The sequence below is a fragment of the Sordaria macrospora genome, chromosome 1 (assembly GCF_033870435.1).
Source record: "Sordaria macrospora chromosome 1, complete sequence".
Lineage (NCBI taxonomy): Eukaryota > Fungi > Ascomycota > Sordariomycetes > Sordariales > Sordariaceae > Sordaria > Sordaria macrospora.
The window spans coordinates 8,105,708-8,123,730 of record NC_089371.1 but is presented as its reverse complement, the minus strand read 5'-3'; the positions used below and the strand labels follow the sequence as shown (position 1 = coordinate 8,123,730).

At 51.7% G+C, this 18,023-nt stretch overlaps 5 protein-coding genes across 5 annotated transcripts; 3 read left to right on the top strand and 2 right to left on the bottom strand.

Moving 5' to 3' along the window:
• Nucleotides 1-48: 48 nt before the first annotated feature.
• SMAC4_00476 (uncharacterized protein) lies at nt 49-2,133 on the bottom strand. Its single transcript, XM_003351880.3, has one exon. The coding sequence runs from the start codon at nt 2,046-2,048 to the stop codon at nt 279-281; it is 1,770 nt and encodes a 589-aa protein (XP_003351928.2). The 5' UTR covers nt 2,049-2,133; the 3' UTR covers nt 49-278.
• Nucleotides 2,134-3,299: 1,166 nt separating this feature from the next.
• SMAC4_00475 (uncharacterized protein) lies at nt 3,300-7,235 on the top strand (the record flags this gene model as incomplete). Its single annotated transcript, XM_003351879.2, has 2 exons — nt 3,300-3,872; nt 3,924-7,235. The coding sequence occupies 2 exons, from the start codon at nt 3,300-3,302 to the stop codon at nt 7,233-7,235; spliced, it is 3,885 nt and encodes a 1,294-aa protein (XP_003351927.2).
• Nucleotides 7,236-7,736: 501 nt separating this feature from the next.
• Nucleotides 7,737-10,968, bottom strand: SMAC4_00474 (uncharacterized protein; the record flags this gene model as incomplete). The annotated part of the gene is made up of 1 exon (XM_003351878.2): nt 7,737-10,968. One exon carries the CDS (start codon nt 10,966-10,968, stop codon nt 7,870-7,872), a length of 3,099 nt encoding a protein of 1,032 aa, XP_003351926.1. The 3' UTR covers nt 7,737-7,869.
• A 1,856-nt stretch (nt 10,969-12,824) lies between these two features.
• SMAC4_00473 (uncharacterized protein) lies at nt 12,825-14,668 on the top strand. The gene has a single exon (XM_003351877.3). It carries the CDS (start codon nt 12,873-12,875, stop codon nt 14,526-14,528), a length of 1,656 nt encoding a protein of 551 aa, XP_003351925.2. The 5' UTR covers nt 12,825-12,872; the 3' UTR covers nt 14,529-14,668.
• A 341-nt stretch (nt 14,669-15,009) lies between these two features.
• SMAC4_00472 (uncharacterized protein) lies at nt 15,010-17,857 on the top strand. Its single transcript, XM_003351876.2, has 3 exons — nt 15,010-16,416; nt 16,488-17,104; nt 17,234-17,857. The coding sequence occupies exons 1-3, from the start codon at nt 15,934-15,936 to the stop codon at nt 17,511-17,513; spliced, it is 1,380 nt and encodes a 459-aa protein (XP_003351924.1). The 5' UTR covers nt 15,010-15,933; the 3' UTR covers nt 17,514-17,857.
• The last annotated feature ends 166 nt before the right edge of the window (nt 17,858-18,023 follow it).

The following is an 18,023-nucleotide window of genomic DNA, read 5'->3' as shown; positions in this document are numbered from 1 at the left end:
CGGCGTCCAACCCACAGCACTGGGGGGAGGTGGTCAGTGCGCAGTCCTCCAATAGCGATTGATTTCAGGGGCCATGCGGGTCAGTTACAGGACCCTTGGCAGCGACGACTTGGCTGCTGCAACAAACACCACCCACAAGACGGACCAGATCTTTTACCGTCGTCATTGTCCAATTCTCTTCAATCTCAACAACGTCACGTCACGACTGGACATTCTGCGTCGTTTCATGTTCAGCTGTATTTTACCACCTCCACAAAACATTGCTCAGTAGCGACATCTCACTTCATCTTCTGCCTCACTCTTTCCTTTTGTTCCCTTTTCAACTCATTGGTGGAACCCAGACAAACAAGTGTTTCCTCGCCAGACCGCACCTCCCACGGCACTTTCTCTTTTCGCGGGGCAATGGGTTTCGGTGTCCTCCTCAATCTCTGCGTTTTGTGTCCCTCTTGCCTTATTCTATTTCTCCTTCCTTCCACTTCTCGGACTGACTTAACAATAGGAGGGGTGGCTGGCACTGGAGGGAAGGTGAAGACGGCGAAGAGGAGTTCCAAAATTGTCATGCCCGTCGATCGGAGCCAATACAGCAGGAGCAACAGGCCAACATCTATCCTCTCTCCTTCCGCCTCGTCCTCTTCCACTTTTTCCTCTACTTGTTCTTTCTCGCAGGCACCTTTTTGCAATCTCATCCTTTTCTGCGCCTCGGCCCCATTCCGACCCCGAGCCTCTCGATACGCCTCCCTTGGTCTCACAACGACATCCTCATCCACGGCCTCATCCTCCTCATTTTCGTCATCCTCATCTTCTGTGGCCGTGTTATGTATAATGCCTTCGCTTTCCCTACACTCTTCCACCATCGTCACGTCACTTGACACCGGTGACCTCGGAGAGCGTTCCGATTGCCTCGAAGCTACGGGGGGAGCAGGAGATGGCGAGAAGCCAGCTGCAAAGGCCATATCCTCGAGTGTTAACGGCGGCAAATGCTGAAGAGGACCACCGGACTCCAACAATCCAGGCTGTGTCTCTGCATGCAGTCCAGGCATCGCCCAGGTCGTCTGGCCTCCGGGCGGCCGTTGCACATTATGCGTGGTCTCATAGTGTGAGTTGTGATGAGGTATGTTGGCCGTGTTGAATCTTTGGGGTGGGCCAAAGTTGGCTGGGAGGGCGTCGGGCATCTCGATTGGGATGCTGAGCATGTTCTCATATTCCATTGCGTGTGGGAGACTTCGAGCATTTTCATCCAGCCATGAAGATGAGGTATAGCCCTGGCTCCATTGGAAGTTGATGCTCGCCGTGTCTCGCGCCTTGGCCTTGCTCCCTCCAAATTTTCTTTTCACTTTCGTTTTGAACCTGTCCGTCCACGCGTCCAGCCTCCCACTCACGTCGACAGTCATGGTGAACCCTTTCGCATTGTGTTGCAATGCGAATGCTGTGTGGATTGTGGGCTTGTGCAGCGATTGTTGTTCAAGAGAGTTTTCGTCCAACCTCCAGACCAATCGGTTGTAGATGTGACCGCCGTTGCTGGAATCCAAATGCCCCGAGAAAGCCCATCTGCCGGCCTCATCCATCTTCCTTTCGGTTTCGACACCAAGTCCACCCATGCCATGGCCTAGTATGTTGACCTCTGGTATAACTTGCTTCTTGCGCCTTATTTGCCTCGTTCGTTCTACGCCGCGGATTTGCTTCGGGCCATAATAGTCGGTCATTGTTACCGGGAAGATTGGCAGGTTCGGTGATACAACATCCGTATCATCATACTCTTCCTCAAGGGTCACGGTGAAAGTTGCTGACTCTAGCCTGCAGTCCCGGGGTTGATCTATGTCGAGGTCCAAGTAGATGATACCAGCCGGGCATTTGCGAAGCCCAGGATTCGATCCCATGTATCCCCATTGCGATTTGGTAAGGAGGAACCGGCAGTCAACCTTCACTTTCCCAATCGACCCTTGCCCGGCACGGACAATGGACGAAATGCTGTCGTCAAACTTTTCATAGTCACATCGTCCATACCTCTGTGTCTTGACAAGCAGTTCTGGCCGTGTCGGTCGTTCCATGGTTCGAAACAGGTGGGTGATTGATGCTTCAGAAGAGGTATTATATCAACTGGCGCCGACATCGAAACGTGTTACTAACGTGTTGTACAGGGCAAGTGCAGAATTTAACCAGTGAACCCATATGACGGGAGTAGATAACATGAGAATTTCTGCCAACGACCCCCAGGAAGCTGATACTACCTTACCTTCCGCCTCTGCATCCTCTGCAACAATGTGCGGAATCGAAAACATTGCAAACCGGGTCGTGACTGCAAGGCCCGAAGAAGGATGCCTACTGCCTTTGCAATTGTGGTTCTCAATTCGCTAAAACGAACATCAGCTTTGATGCAGTGTTACCCTGCTGGACGCCATCTCCAGACGCTTCGCCCCTTTCCAAAAGTTGCAGAGGACTTTCCCCGCCTCTTAGATTTGACAAGGCTGGCGCTTATTCGCATTCATTCCTACCGCGAAGTCGTTGGGGGCCAAATGGCTGTTCTGTACAGCCTATTTCATGGGAACCTACATTGGCAAGGTTGAATCGACTCTATACAGAGGTTCCTATGCTTCAGCTTGAGCTTCGAAACCCGACAGTTCGACATAAGATGTGTCGATTACCGTTGCAGTCCCTTCTCCCAGCTGAGGCCGCCTAACCCCTTGACCTTTTGATATGAGTTGCCCACCAGTCATGGCGTTTCCTGAAACCTCCATTCTCGGCCAACTTGTTGCTCGCCCATTTTTGCATATTACTAGAGTAGCAAGTTGGAAACTCATCCTTATAACTCGCGTCGATACGCCACCCTGACGCACGAACAGGACGCGCAGCTTTGAGCCTGACTATCAACAGAGCCGAGACGTCGAGGAAGTTTTAGCGACTAGCGATTAGGTGTCGGCACCCGACACTTCCATAATTGCCTCCATACTCCCCATGCCACGGGCCATTCCGTTCACACAATGCCAACCGGGCTCAACAAAGAGGCAAGTTACTATGAGCTTGACCCTCACTCTCAGAGGCGTCTTCAACCTACACAGCCTACTTCTCGTCTTCCCTGGGCAAGGCGGCCGTGGAATGAAGATTATTTTGACCCACCACATGAACATCCATTGGTACCGGTTCGATATGCACCCTATCAGCCAGTTCGTCAGCCAGCTCCAAATAGCCTTGACGGCAATGATATGCCACGGCCCTACCAACACAGGCCGCTTACGCCGCCTCCTCCACCGCCAACACTTCCGCCGATTCCCACCACGACTTCAGTTGGGCCTCCGGACAAGATGTCCACTGACAGAATGGCCGAGACAGGTACGGATACAGCCAAAGCTCTGGTTCCTTCTGCCGTGCATATAACTAGGATATCACATGAAAGTAAAGCACCCAGCATCACGGATGACAAGCCCAAAGCCAAAAGACGTAGGGCTGTCGATGCAGTTCACGACCCCTCAGTTTCGACGAAAGATATTTGTGTGCAACTCGAGATACCTATTGAGGATGATCCGAGAACCGACCTTGAGACCTTTAGTCGATTCAAGCGCCTGGGCCGGTTTAATGACGCGAAGGAGTTCTTTGACACTCAGCTCGATAACTTCCGGACGACTCCATATATTTTCGTACAATATGCTGAGATGCTCTTCGCTGCTGGTGATTTGAACGGATTTCGCCAACTTGTGTATCCGGACGACTTCTTCCACATAGGTACTGCATTGCCAAATAACGAGCTTGCGGCCAACTTCGAGTTGATGAAGTTCCTGGCTCAGCCATTACTTGGTGACTACCCTGCAGCCATAATGCAAGTCGTTCGGACCATCTTTACGTTCTTGAAAACCGAGACCCTTTGGGGTTCAACGGAGGTATGTTCACAAACAATGTATATGCAGTTCACATGCTAAAATGAATCCTAGATCCAACTATACACTCTTTGCCTTCAAGTGATAAAGCTTATGCAGAATTCTTCTGGCCAAGCTATTTGCCCCGAAGATGATGACTGTCAAGTTGCAACAGACATTACCAATTGGAGTGAGATGTATATCCGGCTTCTGGGCGAGCATCGAATCTGGGACTTTAGAGATCTCTTTGTCACGACCATTTCCGTATATGGATGGCAAAGAACGGCGTCACTTATCTTCGGACCGAGACACATTTTCGATATCCTCGAAGGAATGAATCAAGACTGGCGCCAGTCCCAGACTGACGAGTCCATGGTTCTCGGCCTCCTTGATCTTTTTACCTCCCTAATATTACAGAATAGTGCCACGGAAAAGCGACAAATCACAGAGTTGCTCTGCATATACTCTCGTTCACTCGCAGAAACGATACAGACCATCAGCCTCGAACACATGAAAACTCGACCTTTCATTCAGTGGATACTAGCAAAGACTCTGGCGGGGATGAGTGCAATACCGCAATGTTCTGATGGGAGAATACTGGAAGACTTTCCTGGACTCCTAATCGATCTTGGAGACAACGGTGTACACCTGCCTATCTTTGTGCCTGTTCGGCATTCGGAAAAGCCGGACTGGGATATGTTTCGCAACCAAGCCAATGCCGCCGAAATTCGCTCGATCGAAGTCGCCATTCAGGCGGCCACTGATATCGGCGATTACGCTCTCCAGTCACTTGGTTTAAAGATACTTGTTCTGCATTCAAAAGATCCAGGCGGTGTGCTGGAAGCTCTTGCGAGTTTGCAGCTAAGCAAGCTGGGCGATAGAGAAGGGTTTCTCCAGACGTGTCTCTCAAAGTATCTCACCTTGCGACACCGAGAGGATGAAGAGAACCTGCTCGAGAGTTTCAAGAAGGTTGAAAACAGCTCCAAGGGGTTTCAAAACAAGTCCTTCATCCATCCGACGTTTCTATGGGCCAGAGACGTGATCTGTGGACACCTTGAAGCCCAGACATTGGGTGAACTTGAGAAGTCAGCGGTCTGGTGGCTTGACCTTGATGCCTATAGCACGAAGCTTCCGCGATACGTTGTGGATTTTGTGAACCAAAACCTCGGTTCCACGCTGAGTTCGTCAAAGCGATCGATATCTGCCATGCAGTTGGGTAAAGGGGCCGCCCAATCCGAGCAGACTTCAGAAGATAATCAAATTTCAGGCGCGAGGAATCGTCATGACCAAGGCAGGCAAGCGAATCGTGAGGGCCCAATGCCCACATCAGGAAACTTCAATTTCAACCACCCGAGCGCTTTCAACTATTTGGAATCTGACAGCGCACTAGCTTCGCTTTTGTATGCCCCGAAGGCCCCGGTTCATACCGTGAACTCATTGATGAATCCACACGGTTGTGCTGAGGGCCAGCCGGATAATGACAATCACTCAGGAATTGGGGCAAGGCCCTTTGTTGAAAGAGTCGACAGTGCCCCTACGGACAACTCCCATGCTCTTCGACTTAAGAGCTGCACTATAAAAGATACTGCAACGGTCCAACACACCTCTGATCAGATAGCGATCAATTCTGACAGTTGCCAAAGCGACGACGGCGGCGAGCTGATCACCTCTGTCCGCATAAATGAGGGATTGCCGGAGCTGGACTTTTCGCCCTCGCTGTTAGACAGCAACACGCTGACAGTAACGATCACGAGCAAAACTGATCCTACTATATCAAACATCTACGTGGTAGACAAAAACGGGGTCGCCAAAGGCGCTATGCACGCCGATATAGAGCCTTCGACTAAGCTTGATGATACTCAGCCCCAATCTCGAAAGGTTGACGATTCTGATAATTCCCAAAGCGACGACGGCAGCAAGCTGTCCACTTCTATCCGCGTAAATAAGGGATGGCCAAAGCTAGAATTTTCGCCCTCGCTATTAGACAACAACACGCTGACAGTAACACTCACCAGCAAAACGGATCCTACTAAATCAACCATTTTCGTGGTAGATGAAAATGGGGTTGCGCAAAGCGCTATGGACGGCAACATTGAGCCTCCGACTAAGATTCATGATGCTCAGCCTGATTCCCAAAAGGTTGAACTCGGCAGTCCCAAAAGAACCACTCCGGGGCCAGGGAAACTAGCTGGAGAGGCTGGTATGACTCCGAGGAAAGTCTCCAACCCCGTTATGGTGAAAGACAGGCGTCTTACCCAAGACAGGTTGCCCCACGCGTTACGCCGACAACACCAAAGAGACGAAAATCTGGCGTCGCAACTTAAGATTCAACAAACCGAAGCTGAAGCTACTCAGTTGCGTGGTCACCAAATGGCATTCGGTCACAACGACCGTACGGGTTACATACCAGGAAGCCCTGTGCCTCTCAGGCCCATCACCAGGACCCTAAGTGATCGTTTTCAGCTAAATCAGGGCATCGTGCGCACAAGTAGTTGGCCGACGAGTATGCCACCGACGGCAGAGTATGATAGTCACTGGTATCACAAGAGGATGACGAGGGAGTCATCCAAGACACGAGACTCATCCAAGGCACGAGACTCATCTAAGACACGAAACTCATCCAAGACACGAGCAGCGAGGAGAGCCAGGATTTCCAAAGAGGTGCTCGACCTACTGAATGAAGAATCTGTCAGTAAAAACAGAAGAAGGGGGAGTGTCACAGCGTACAACGATCCCAACTCAGCAGAACATAGCGTGGTTGACGGCTACGACTTGAACATGGAGAACTTGGAGACTCTTTCTGATGAAGTGGACCAAGAAGATGGCCCTGCCTTGCTGGAGTCAATCCCTGATCGGATGAAGGGCGTACCGCAGCCTCCGTCACGACGGAAAGTGCAGATAAACGAAGGGCAACATGAAAGGACCATTGCCACTGCCGTCCCCACAGCCGCCGGCGCCGCCAAAGCGGACAGCAAGGAGCGGACAGGGGAAGGGTACTTTAAAACCCCCTTTTCAATGAAAGCCAAGGGCAAGGAGGAGAAAGCCAGCCAAGTAAGAGGGTTATCAGAACCAGGGACGAGAAGAAAGCCAATGAGCGTGTCAATCCAGACGGAGGAAGAAGATGAAAAGGAAGAGAGGAACGAGCAGGTGAAGGCAAACATCGAGTCTGCCGAGCAAGAGGGGCGATCCCGCAAGGAGGAGGAAGCGAAACTTGCAAAAGAAAATGCAAAGCTCGATGAAGAAGCAGCGGAGCTTGAAATGCTCAGATTCAAGAGGGTCAAAACGCCTGGGCTGTTCACCGTTAGAGAGCAAAACCGGCTCGAGATTCTCGCTACTAAATTTGAGGAGAGAGGGGATTCTTTTGCAACAGCGAGGCCCGGTTGGTAGTTGGTATTAGGGACACGTTAGGAGACGTGATTACGTTCTGTGCAATCTCAATATGGTCACTGAAACGTCCGCCAAGACAGGCGGATCAGTTAACGAAAGCGGCACGTCTAATCATAACCGGTATATCAATGAGAAAGTACATGATGATGGGCAGAAGGAAAACAAAAAGTAGTGAATATTTGTCATTATGAGTATCTGATACTCCAGATTATCGCAGGTTAACACGAGTCATTAGGATGGTGAATAAGAAGCACCGCATGTGGAAGTGAAGAACGAGTCAGCTGGGCAGGAAGGGCGCAAAAGTGAGCGAATGCTGTAATATAGGGCTGCTGTTAAAATAAACATGACTCGTACCACTCAGCTGGACGGATAGTTCCAGCCGCCTCCATCCTCCACCATGTCAACACTCGTCAACATATCTTAGTGTAAATGTCAACACACTCTGGAATGGGTGGCATACGATTATATCCATGTTGCTCTGGCCATTTGTCACGAGTTTTACGTTTAACTGATGAACCCTCATTGCCATTCCATGATCGCAATATATAATATGAGCTCAAAAATTTCGCCCTCCTCACTTGTCTACCTTACTTATCCTTTAGCATATCTATGTCTGTCAAAATTGACCTGACCGTCAAAGAAGCAGGTCTTGGTCAATATAATCGTTCGCTCCAGTCAACCTTTCACTCATCTCCCGTGCCACCCACTCGTACTCTGAATTATTCTCATCCCCCTCCGCATCTTCAGCAGTCTTTTGGTTCTTGTTGTTAGCTGCTGCTGAGCCTGTTGTTGGGTTCATGCTGCTGCTGCTGCCGCCACTTGCTTTTGCTTGCGCGGAGGGACCCTTGGACTTCGACTTCGAAGACGACGCTTTTTCTTCCCCGCCCCCCTTCTTACTTGTACTTGGGATTTCCGCAATAAGTGTTTCTGGCTCCTTTGCTGCTGCCGCTGCTGCCGCTGCTGCTGCTGGTTTTGGGCGAACCCAATCCTCTTCATCATCGGCATTTTCCACCGTGCTTCGTCGTGGTGGAGGGCCGGTGGGTGCATTTTCCACCACCGGGACCGAAAGGGCCACTTCCACGGGCGGCGGCAACGTGCTTCTTCGTGGTGGAGGCGTCGGTGCTCGATCCATCCGGTTCTTGTTGTTGGTAAGGTCGTCCATATCAAACACCCGCGGACCGTCCCATCCATCATCATCATCATCATCATCATCATCGTCATCTTTTGGGCCGCTGGCATCCACGCCAACTCCGAGGACTAGGCCTGGGTCTCTTTCCGCCCTGGTATCCCAGGTGCCTCGCTTCCTCGGTCGTGTGTCTGCTTCTGGGTTTGGCTCGCCTATGACCTCTTTATGAGGAGGGGGAGCTTTTTGAGTAGGATCGGAGGAGGAGGAGGAGGGGTCTTTCGTCGTCGTCGGATTGTTATTCTTTGGCCAGTCAGCAGAAGTCCCCTTCTTTTTCCGTGCCGCTGCCGCCGCCGCAGGTTTTAGTTGGTTGCTGCTACTGTCTGCGCTACTGGCACTGGCCCGACTTGACGATCTGTTTTGGGCCCTCAGTGTGCTTTTGGCCAAATGCTGCTGCTTGTTGGGCTTGATTGTTGTGGTGGGTTCGGTTCCTTTTCTAGTTGTTGGTGTTGGTGCTACTGTTGCGTTGGTTTCTATACCAATCCCCAGAGCAGTGGGTATCGCTTCCTCGGAAGTATGGCTCTGGTTCTCAGGAATGGTAACAACTGTCACACCTTTTGGGAAACTTGAACGGTGGATCAAAGGAGGCTGGGCCGCCGTCGAAGGATCATCGTGTTTGCGCTGCTTGGGTGTTGGGTCAAAGTCCGCTTTGGAGACTTTTTCGAGGGCCGCAATCTCTTTGTCATCCATCTCTCTAGCAGGCTTGAAAAGGAGTCTAGTGCTGTCCATTTGATAATATCCTGTTTCCTCGGGGTTGTCTGTATTTCGCACAATAACCGTGACTGTGTTGTCTTTCAGGAACTTGGATGAGAAACTGAGCTCTTTCCGATCGGCTTCGACCTTGACTTCCATGTCGTTTTTGTTCGAGTTTTGTCCATTATCAGCAGCGCCTTGATCACCGGCAGATTTCCTCTCATGCGCAGGAAATTCGTATGCCTTGATAATCTGCCTCTCATGAGACAAGTTTGGCATCTCTGGCCTTTCAGCAGGAAGTCCATGCCTCTCCAGTCGTTCCCGAGCCAGCGCGTCGCGGTCCTCGTGGGCCTTTTCTTGAGCGTGTCCCTGAGCGAGGCTTTGCTTCCTTGATGTGTTTTCAAGCTTCCTCGATTCGTTGACAAGCTTCCTCGATTCGTTGTCAAGTTTGTATGCCGCAACTTCCGCTTTCACCTTCTCCATCCACAGCCTGTCGAGCTCCTCCTTCCTCTGGCGAGCGCTTTCATCCGCCGATGACCATCTACGGCGTTCGGATCTCTCCTGATCATCAGACCAATACTCGCCGTCGGATGAGTCGTAGTCGTGATGATGGGACTCGCGATGATAGGAATCGTGATGATTTGGGCTGCGAGGATGGGGATCGCGATGATATGAGTTGGGAGGGTGGGGGTCGTGAGAATAGGCATCGCGGACAGTATTTCGGGTTACTGTTGGTGGCTGCCGTGTTCGATCATACACGGGACTGGCAGGTCGACTTCTCCAATCTTGACTGTCAAGCTTATAAGTTGGGTATAGGGGGTAAGGCGGCTTCGAGGACGTGTCTTCATCTTCTAGTGTGTCCTTGTTGTCGGTGATGTTGAAGGATACGCGCTTTGGTGGCGTATCTTTGTGTGGTTTTCTTTCGCCGATGATATTGAACGATATAGACATCGGAGGAGGAACTTCCATACGAAAGTTGTTCTCGATGAATGTGGCGATGTGCTGTGGGAGCCTTGAGCCATAGATCCTTAAATTCCTTCCCCAACTAGGTGGTTGGGTTTGTTCACCGGTAACCCTCGCTGAAATATGGTCTCGGATAACATCTCGGGCCCAGAAAAAGGAAGGATTGATGCCGGAATCAAGGTACGAGTTTCCCGAGACATTGTCGAGCTGCTTAAAGCTTCGCAAAAGTGCCTTCTCGTCAGCTTCGTTTTGTTCCGGAAGCGAGAGATATCTTGCCAGACATGTGCCTAGGAAGCCTTCCATATCACCTTGTAAGTCAAGCTGCAGAGTGGAAAGAACATCCATAAGCTTGGTTGGATCCTGGAGTTGCAGACAAAGAACTTTCAAGGCCAGTGCTTGTAGATATAAGTCGTCTCCCTCCACTGCTGCTCCTAGCGCAACCTCAACGGCGCTCCGCTGCGCCGCGTTGGACCGTGCAGAAACCATTGCCCAGTCAGGCTTCTCGGAATGATGGATAGGGACAAATACCGGAAGGTGTATACCATCCCCTTGCTCGAGCAAGAGCCCCTCGAAATCATCAATGGTAGCCCCGTCAGAACGCTTTGGCGTTGGGCGCGCTTCCCACCACGTCTTGGCCAGAATCCACTGAATGAAAGGTCGCGTGTTCATGTTATCTGCGTTATTCTTCTGGACGGATTCTGCAAAAATTCGGGCATGCTCGACTAGAGCTGGTGGCGAAAGATGAGTGGCTTGGGCGGGAGGACGGATTTGCAACATGAGAGAGGTAAAAATGTCCAAAAGACCAAGTATGACGGATTCATCGTTCCCCAACTGTGCCCAGTCCTCGTGGATGCGCGCAAGTGCCATGTCCGTGTCTTTGGACTTGAAAAGCATCGCGATGGTCTCCGGCCATCCAAAGAGCGACACAGCGCTGATGAGAAGATCCCTGAAGTCCCAGATACGAGCTTCGCTCAGTAGGCGGTAGTAGATGAGTTCTAGGTCCAACAATGTTTTGGCATCCCGAACTGCTCGAGACACAACCTGACTGTGCGAAGATGATTTCAAGCGACCCAATACCTGAAAACACAGGGAGAGCAATTGAACCTGAATCTTTGTGAGTTTTTCCATGTCTTCAAGACAGAGCTCAGCCCTGGACGACTCACCTCTGTTGATCCCATTACTTGTTCATCTGCAAGGTCCTCTAGAACGCCCCTGACAGTTTCCATGGCCACGATAGTGTAGTTCGATACCGGTGAACGTGTGACGAGTTTTAACAGCTCAAAATTAGTCTTGAGTTTGCCGTATGTCGCGCCCTTCGAATCCTTTTGCTCGTTCTGGCTGGGGTGAATGAGTTCGTAAAAACTCTTATAGTCCCCCGACACAACAAGCATCTCAGCGTAGTGTATAAGGATGTATGGAATGGTGCTATGTTTTGCGAGCTTGGACTGATAGAGATCCCTAGCCTCTTTGAATCTTCCCAGGCGCCGGAATCGACAGAAATCATTCAGATATGGACTCAGGTCTTGCTCGATCGGAAGATGAAACTGAATACTAATATCTTTCGATGACTGGGAGGGATCATGGACCGCATCGAAAACAATCTGTTCCACTTTGGTTTCCGAAGGCTGAGATGGCAGATCATGATCTCCGTTGTTTTGCGGCGCAAAAGGGGTTTTGATGCTCGGTTCGTACGGAGGTACATGTCGAGGTGGTGAAGGGCCATCTGTGCTATGTCGCGTCTTAAAAGGGTGGTTGGTGCTCGGCCCAGACGTAGGTCGTGGCCTAGATTTATCCATATGATTGACCCCATGAGACCCGCTTTCTCTCTTATCGCTTACTCCGTGGTGATCCTTTTGGACGTATGAGGTCAATACGGAATCCTTGGGATGCCAGGTCTTTGGTGGAAACTGATATCTAACAGCCACCAGACTCCTCTCAGCTCCGTATGAATCCCCGAATTCGAATTCGTCTATGATGCGTCGCACTGGAGACCGTGAGCGACTTGGTTGATTGTGGCGGACACCACAGTCGCGTTCATAGCCATCAGCATCAAGCCTCGAACGCAATCCTCGATGATGTGGATATGGGGGCGGCGGTATGGGAGGCATGGTACGGGCTCCTGACGTGCGGAATATCTTCGATCTGACCCGAGGATGATGATGCTGAGCGATGCTATGTGGCACCCACGCTCATTTAAGGACGAGCGCGGACCCGTGGGATGAACACGTCCTCGAGAACTAGTCACAAGGCTTTGGGGGTCATGTAAGCAGCTGACAACTTAGCTACCCAACCTGGTTAAGCGTTGTGGTAAGAAAGGATACGGGACACCTCAGACGATTGGACCACTAACCGCTTGATAGTTATCTTCAAGGTTGCCGTGACAGTGGCGCCCCGCCATCCACCCAAACACATGTAGCGACTTCCCCATATCTGGCGAGGCTTTTCATGCGGTTTTCTCTTCATGTAAGCCGATACTTGAATCAACCGGAATAACCTCAGCCATTGGTCTCACCTTTCTCCCCAAGGTCGCACTGCGGCTGGGAGCCTGCATGCCAGACCAAATTAGTAATGGGTTTCGAGTGGCTCAGCTGCACTAGGCAGACTGGAGGGTGTTCCTACGCAGGCAGGAAGGTAATAAGGCTGAGCGTGGATCTGTTGTGGTGGCAGCAAGTGGTGCTTGTGAGTTCTACGCAAATAAATTCCACTTTTCCCCAGTAGTTGTTAACCAAGTGTTATCCGCTTGGTTGACTTGGGCGCACTCGACCACAAACGACATCGTTCCGCTCTGATTCATACAGATGGCATATCAGCAAACCGAGTCAGCACCGTGGAGAGGGGTGACCAGATCTCCGCCCAATTATACCCGCGTCGACTATGGTCGATTCCCTGACAGTGTTCCGCCTCTTATACCTATCGGACAAACATCAAAAATCGGAAAGGTTGAAGTTGATTGCCGGTTCCTATGCTCGAGGTCCAGATGGGGCAAGATGTCTAAGGGCGGACCAGAAAATCCCCAGCCTAGTGACACTTATCCCGCCGGCATCCTCTACCTTGACCTGGCCTTCCGTCAACCTGCTGACTGCAGGCTTCAGTCAGCAACAATCGCGGTAACCCTGGGGAGAGATGATGATGCGCTCCATAGGAGCGAGCCGGCTGTCTTCATGACCGGACACTTTGGCCCGGGACAACTGAGCGGACCCAAACAAACAATTCAAACCCGACAACTGGACGAGCTCATACCCACAATAGGAATAGGGAACCTGTTCGAGGTTGGCGGCGTTGGCAGGCAAAAAGAAAAACTCCAGACCATTGCTGACAGCTGGCGTTTCTCTGGCCATCTCAGGTCCGTCGACGGGTGCCCGAACTACAATAGGCTGGAGTGGTTTCTTGACGAGTGCTCTCTTGAGAAGCGACCAACACATGGCTCAACCTTCCACACAGCTTTTGCCATCGGGCACAACGCGAGGGCCTTCCATCTAACGGTGGAGGTAACCGGCACGCTCGCAAGGAAACGGGACAAGTTCAAAAGCTGGTCGAGGGAGATATTCAAGTTCGGGGGAAGTAAACACACGCCACAAAAACAAGCATCCATCCAGTTCCAATGGAGCAACGGATATTCCGCGACCAAATTCCCCTTGGATATGGAAGCCCAGTATCTTTCTCAGACCATGGATGAGGCAAATATACATAGCATTCCAATGGTGATCCCGGAGCCCCAACAAGCCACATTCTATCCAGCTACGCATCGAGAGGCGACGACCGACACTCGAACGACGTCTGTCCATCACGACAACGTGGCATCTCGTCCAACAGCTAGCGATAACATTGCTGAAGCAAGAATTCCGCGGCTCCAAGCAGATACACCACCCAGGCTACTGGGTCTGACCAATGCTCTCCCAAACTTGATGCCATCAACGCACGAGAGTATGGCCAGAGCCGCTGGACTGGACTTCGTTGGCGGTTCTGATTCGCCAGAGCACCTTGACAGCCCCAATCTTCTCCCGAGGTCGGCGGTTTCGAGCACGACACTGGTCGATAACAGTCAGGACAGTGAAAGTCCGTGGGAGTTCAGCCCAGCTCCCCGACGGACAATGGAGAGACAAGCCAAAACAAACGACGCGCCCAGTACATACATGACGATGGAGGGGAAGAATCATCCGAGCGATACGCCGCCGATGGACGCACGCACTTTGCTAGGGCTTCTTGTCGCCATCTGGGAACTCATCTCTGCTATGCTTGGTGTTGCTGCCTTTCCGGGGAAGGCTGTGAGGATGGAGGAGGCTGAAGATGGCAAGGAAAACGACACGAAAAGGAGAAATATCGGCATACAAATCAGCGGCCAAAGAGGAAAACACTTCGTCGAGGACTCTGAGACAGAGACACCGGGTTTCATGGCATCAGACCGTGCTTGGCAAAACCGAAGGAAAGATAGGCTGGAGCGGCGATGGACTTGACTGGACAATTAGGTGGGAGAATCTGTGGAGGTTAAAAGAATTGACGGGAAACGGTTTTGTAGTAACAATAAATTGTAGGATAACATTCGGCCCTTAGCAGGCAGGGCGCGTGGGTGAAAATGAATCCAGTCTGTTGTGTGTGAAGAGCTGATCTGGTGATGATTCTGAGTGATCTTTCGTTGGCATGCACGCACCTGGGCGGTGCACGGTATACCCTAACCCTCCTTCTCTTGCGAGTCGCCCTTTCTGTGAGACTGTGCCTCGGCTTCCGTGGTCAGGGGGAAGCAACAAATGACCTGCCCTTGCAGCAAAGATGGCGGGGCAGGCACGTCTGTTGAGTACCTTTTGGCCAGGGGCTTACCTTTTATAAAAGTCATTCAGAGAACTCCCCATGATACTCGGATGAGACACGAAGGTATGGGGGTTCTTCATGGAGAAGCTGACATGTTCGATGGCATCGTAGGCTCACCAGCTTGTATCACTCGAACGCATGTGATTCTGGAGCACTGAGAACAACCGATAAGATAAGACAGCGTCAGAGCCCAGAGGTACCTTACGGTCCTTACCTAGCGGGACAACGCCAAGAAGCCCAAGATCCCAACAAAACGCACAGCGACAGGAGCGACAGGGTCCATTTCTTCGACTTTCCTGGTCTGGATGCCCTGGATGCCTCCCAACGCCAACGTCAGTCCAGTCGTCCAGGTCGTTGTTGTCCAGGTCGACAAAAGAGTGACAAGATCGCACATGGCGCCACATCCTCATTTGTGTACATATTGTGTAAATTAAAGAGGACGAGTTGTTCCTTTGTTTGATTCTATTCCAAACTTCCCATCTTTGCATGATCTCTAGCCTTGATACTATATTAACCGTGACCTCTCCCATCCGATCAGACGAAGGCGCCTATAAACCGGTAGAGGTACCTGACCTTCAAAGACTCGCCCAAGTATCCGCCTGAGACTCGTCCCGTGCCGGCCTTCATCGCAGGGAACCATCTCACAGGGCACACCAATAACGCCAATACCCAGCTGTCCAGGAACTAGGCTTGTGTGGGCTGCTGTTCGCTGCTGCACGTTGACGGTTGCAGTTTGTCGATCTGACGTTGTCCCATCGAAGCTCTAGACTTCCGCTTTGACAGGTTCGCGGCCGGCTCCATTGACAAGGAGAGCCCTACCTCGGTGGTCTCTATTTATCTCCGCCTCTGCCTCCACCAGAGAGCCACCTCGACCCCGGTTCTCAAGAGTCTTGACCCCTTCCAAAGTGTCCTCTGGGCAATCAACCTGCCACATAAGCTATTTGCATATAACCAGAGCTTCCCAAAGACCATCGTCGCCGACAGAAGCTTTGTATATATCCAGAAATCCACACCCATCGTCACAACCTCCCGCCGCCGCGCATCGCCGTCGACATGCGGGATCCCTTCCCGTTCCCCCCGATTCCGGCTCTGGCCAAAGCCAGCCAGCCTTGGGCTGATCGTCTGTCCTTCCCGACCCTGCCGCTCCATATCCACGAAGTCATTGGCGCCGCCGCCTTCTACACCTTCGTCCACGTCGTCGTCTCGCCCTTGGTGTCCAACCTCTTCTTCTCCAAGTACTACCCCAAGCACTCGCGCTCCAAGAAGGCCAACTGGGACACTCACGTCGTCTCGCTCGTCCAGAGCACCCTCATCAACGCCCTGGCACTATGGGTTATGTACGCCGACAAGGAGCGCTCTGCCATGGACTTTGAGCAGCGCGTCTGGGGATACACGGGTGCCTCGGGCATGATCCAGGCTCTGGCCTGCGGCTACTTTGTCTGGGACCTGGGCGTCACGCTGCTGAACTTCGATATCTTCGGGTTCGGCCTGCTCGCCCATGCTGTCAGCGCTCTTGTGGTTTACTCGTTTGGATTTGTACGTTCTTGTGCCCCGTTATCCATCCTCCCCAACACTAAGTGGCCATCACTAACCCTGACTGTTAACAGAGACCCTTCCTCAACTTCTACTCCACGACCTTCATCCTCTACGAGCTCTCGACCCCCTTCCTCAACATCCACTGGTTCTGCGACAAGCTCAACATGACCGGATCCCGCGTGCAGCTCTACAATGGCGTCGCCCTCCTCGTCACCTTCTTCTCCTGTCGTCTGATCTGGGGCACCTGGCAATCCGCCGTCGTCTACAAGGACATGTGGCAAGCTGTGCACCACGCGCCCTCGCCCGAATACATCCAGTCCTACTACAACACCACTTCTTCCATCATCGACGCCGAGAACGTGATGCTCTTCGCCGCCAAGCCCGAGCCCGTGCCAAAGTGGCTTGCTGGGCTTTATGTCGCTAGCAACCTGACGCTCAACACGCTCAACTGGTACTGGTTCTTCAAGATGGTCTCGGCGGTGCGCAAGAGGTTTGTGCCCAAAGAGGAGATGGAGACGACCAAGAAGGAGAAGTTGGAAACTGTCGGTTCTTCTGCGGAGAAGGAGGCCGCCAGGTCTACTGGGACTGAACAACCCAAGCGTCCCGTCGCCATCAACAAGTCCCGTCGCACAAACTCCATCGAAGATCTCGTCCCAGACAACGAGGAGCTCCGCGAGGGAACAATCCAGTAGGACTAGCGCGCCTTTCTCGGTCTCGGATTCCACGGGTTCCCTTCTTCTTCTTCTTCTTCTTCTTCTTCTTCTATGCTTTTCTGCCCACCATCATCCTCACCTGTACCTTTACCTGTGGACGACAGCAGAAGGGGCGCGGCTACTACCCACAGCAGTAGTGCCAGCGAGAATGATGACGACAACGACGACGACGACGACGACGACGATCCGGCCACTCCGGCGCTGAGACGTGTCATCGAGGCATTGGCCGCTGCAAATGGCGGAAACCCGCTGGAGATGTTACCGTTGATTCCGCGTCCAGAAGAGAGGTCTTTAAGGGATGTGATGCCGTGGATGTATGTTGATGTCAAAATGAAGTCGCCGAAGAAAAGACTATGGAAGGCGTGGTGGAACTCGTCAATGTGACAGAACAAGCAAGCGCAGCATCGAAGGGTGTGACAAAGAGGAGGAACCAGGAGGAGGAGGAGAGATAGGTCGTTGTTAGAGATCGGGCGAAGCGACAGCATTGATTTCCTGGCTACCGTTACGGCGGTTATTCTACTCTGCCATATTTTCTTTGGATACATTGTTAGCACTTGATAGGAGAAGAAGATGCTGGTCAAGCGATAGCGGAGGAGGTTGCTGGTTGCTATATATCATTATTTTTCAGCGTTTCATAATTACGATGGGGAGAAGAGGATCGATGCAGCGTATTCAATTGGCTTTATTAGGTATCAGGTATTCTTGGGGGCGGTGATATGGTTAATAGGGGTAATGGAATATCATGAAACAGAAGAGAGACTCAACTTTGGATGTGACTTCAATTTAAAGTGAACTTTGTGATCAATATCCACCAGGGACATTCAAACACAGGGATAGAAATTGGATGAAAACTAAGTAACTGAATCGAGATTATTGTTGGATGGTATTCTCGAA